This window comes from Palaemon carinicauda, chromosome 6, assembly GCF_036898095.1.
Source record: "Palaemon carinicauda isolate YSFRI2023 chromosome 6, ASM3689809v2, whole genome shotgun sequence".
NCBI lineage: Eukaryota > Metazoa > Arthropoda > Malacostraca > Decapoda > Palaemonidae > Palaemon > Palaemon carinicauda.
In genome coordinates, this window is record NC_090730.1 from 124,355,595 (window position 1) to 124,358,094 (window position 2,500).

The 2,500-nt window shown below is 35.2% G+C and overlaps 1 protein-coding gene across 1 annotated transcript in view; it reads right to left on the bottom strand.

Moving 5' to 3' along the window:
• Positions 1 to 2,500, bottom strand: part of LOC137643217 (DE-cadherin-like) — a 202,783-nt gene that overhangs the window by 94,542 nt on the left and 105,741 nt on the right. Inside the window, exon 13 of the mRNA XM_068376065.1 lies at positions 685 to 881. Within this exon, the coding sequence (XP_068232166.1) occupies positions 685 to 881 (197 nt within the window). The remainder of the gene's footprint in view (positions 1 to 684; positions 882 to 2,500) is intronic.

Sequence of the window (2,500 nt, forward strand, 5' to 3'; positions counted from 1 at the left end):
AAAGCGAAATCAGAAAATAGGAATCCATATCCTCATCAGTACATTTGAGGAACATTGTGTTGCCATCCAATAAGCACAGCTTAAAATGAAGTTCACAAAAGATATTTGCAGCAGTTTAACGTCAGAGGAAAAATAACCTATTGCACATACGCGTGTATAATGGGAAGGTGGGAAGGGTGCCATCGGAAACTATGACAAAATAACTTAAAGGTGGCATCGGATGTGAAAATGTTTATGATGATGTAAACGATAATCTTTATTCCTCCACTTGACTTCCTTCCTACATGAAAGGCTCCAATTCCCCCAGCCTAATTTTAAAACAAAAATTTATGACGAAACCAGATATTTGTGCGAGATATTCCAACGCACAAATATCACAATCTTATGGAATCAGTTTCATCTCTTGCTTCTACACTAATTGGGAAATAAAATTAGTTACTAAATGACGTATTATAATGGAAAATAGCGTGAATCAATCAAATATAAATTGGATGCAGATATAATCTGAAAAGGCCATGAAATAAATGAACTTTGCACTTCGGTAAAATATAGTAATGGGGGTTAACTTGTTTTTACACCGAGCATTGTTTAGTTTATGTAACAATATCTTTTTGTTTATGCAAAATTTATTTCAAAAAGCTTGCATTGATAGAAAAAAATCCCCTTCTTTAAGACAAAACTGACCTTGCGCACAGCGTCAGGACATGAGTATTTTCAGTTGTGTTTTCCCAGACCTCTGGGTACAGGGGCTGTTGGCTGACAATCGTGGGCGGCAGCTCATCCGATGAGACCACCTGAATGCGGACGTCAGCCGAAGACCACAACACAGGACTTCCTTTATCAGAAGCTCGAGCTCGCATCTCAAACAGACGACTATTTGCCTGGAAGGAACAAAAAACAAAAGGCTAACTACTCAATGAATAGTAAATTTAAGGTAAACGGTGTTTTCATTGCAGCTTTTATATGTATATGTATATATATATATATATGTATATATATATACATATATATATATATATATATATATATAGATATATATATATATATATATATGTATATATATATATAAATATATATATATACATATATATATATATATATATATATATATATATATATATATATATATATATATATATATATATATATATATACATATACATATGTGTATATACATATACATATATATTTATATATATATATATATATATATATATATATATATATATATATATATATATATATATACAGTATATACAGTATATATATATAAATATATATATATATATATATATATATATATATATATATATATATATATGGATAAATATCAACACAACATCGTGTTCAAATAGAAATAAATTTCTACCTCATACTTGGGATCGAACGCTGGCCCTTTCTAATGAAAGGCCAGGTCGAAACCAACCATGTCACAAGAGCCCATAAAAGAAACTGGAACCTGACGCTAACAGCTGTCCGAGGATTTACCTGGCGAGACATCAGTCTCTTACCAGCGAGTTTTACCCAATTTCCCGGGCCACCACGTGACACAATTGGTAGTAATTCATTCAAATTACCCCTAATGAGTCAATATGGATAAATATCAACACAACATCGTGTTCAAATAGAAATAAATTTCTACCTCATACTTGGGATCGAACGCTGGCCCTTTCTAATGAAAGGCCAGGTCGAAACCAACCATGTCACAAGAGCCCATAAAAGAAACTGGAACCTGACGCTAACAGCTGTCCGAGGATTTACCTGGCGAGACATCAGTCTCTTACCAGCGAGTTTTACCCAATTTCCCGGGCCACCACGTGACACAATTGGTAGTAATTCATTCAAATTACCCCTAATGAGTCAATATGGATAAATATCAACACAACATCGTGTTCAAATAGAAGTAAATTTCTACCTCATACTTGGGATCGAACGCTGGCCCTTTCTAATGAAAGGCCAGGTCGAAACCAACCATGTCACAAGAGCCCATAAAAGAAACTGGAACCTGACGCTAACAGCTGTCCGAGGATTTACCTGGCGAGACATCAGTCTCTTACCAGCGAGTTTTACCCAATTTCCCGGGCCACCACGTGACACAATTGGTAGTAATTCATTCAAATTACCCCTAATGAGTCAATATGGATAAATATCAACACAACATCGTGTTCAAATAGAAATAAATTTCTACCTCATACTTGGGATCGAACGCTGGCCCTTTCTAATGAAAGGCCAGGTCGAAACCAACCATGTCACAAGAGCCCATAAAAGAAACTGGAACCTGACGCTAACAGCTGTCCGAGGATTTACCTGGCGAGACATCAGTCTCTTACCAGCGAGTTTTACCCAATTTCCCGGGCCACCACGTGACACAATTGGTAGTAATTCATTCAAATTACCCCTAATGAGTCAATATGGATAAATATCAACACAACATCGTGTTCAAATAGAAATAAATTTCTACCTCATACTTGGGATCGAACGCTGGCCCTTTCTAATGAAA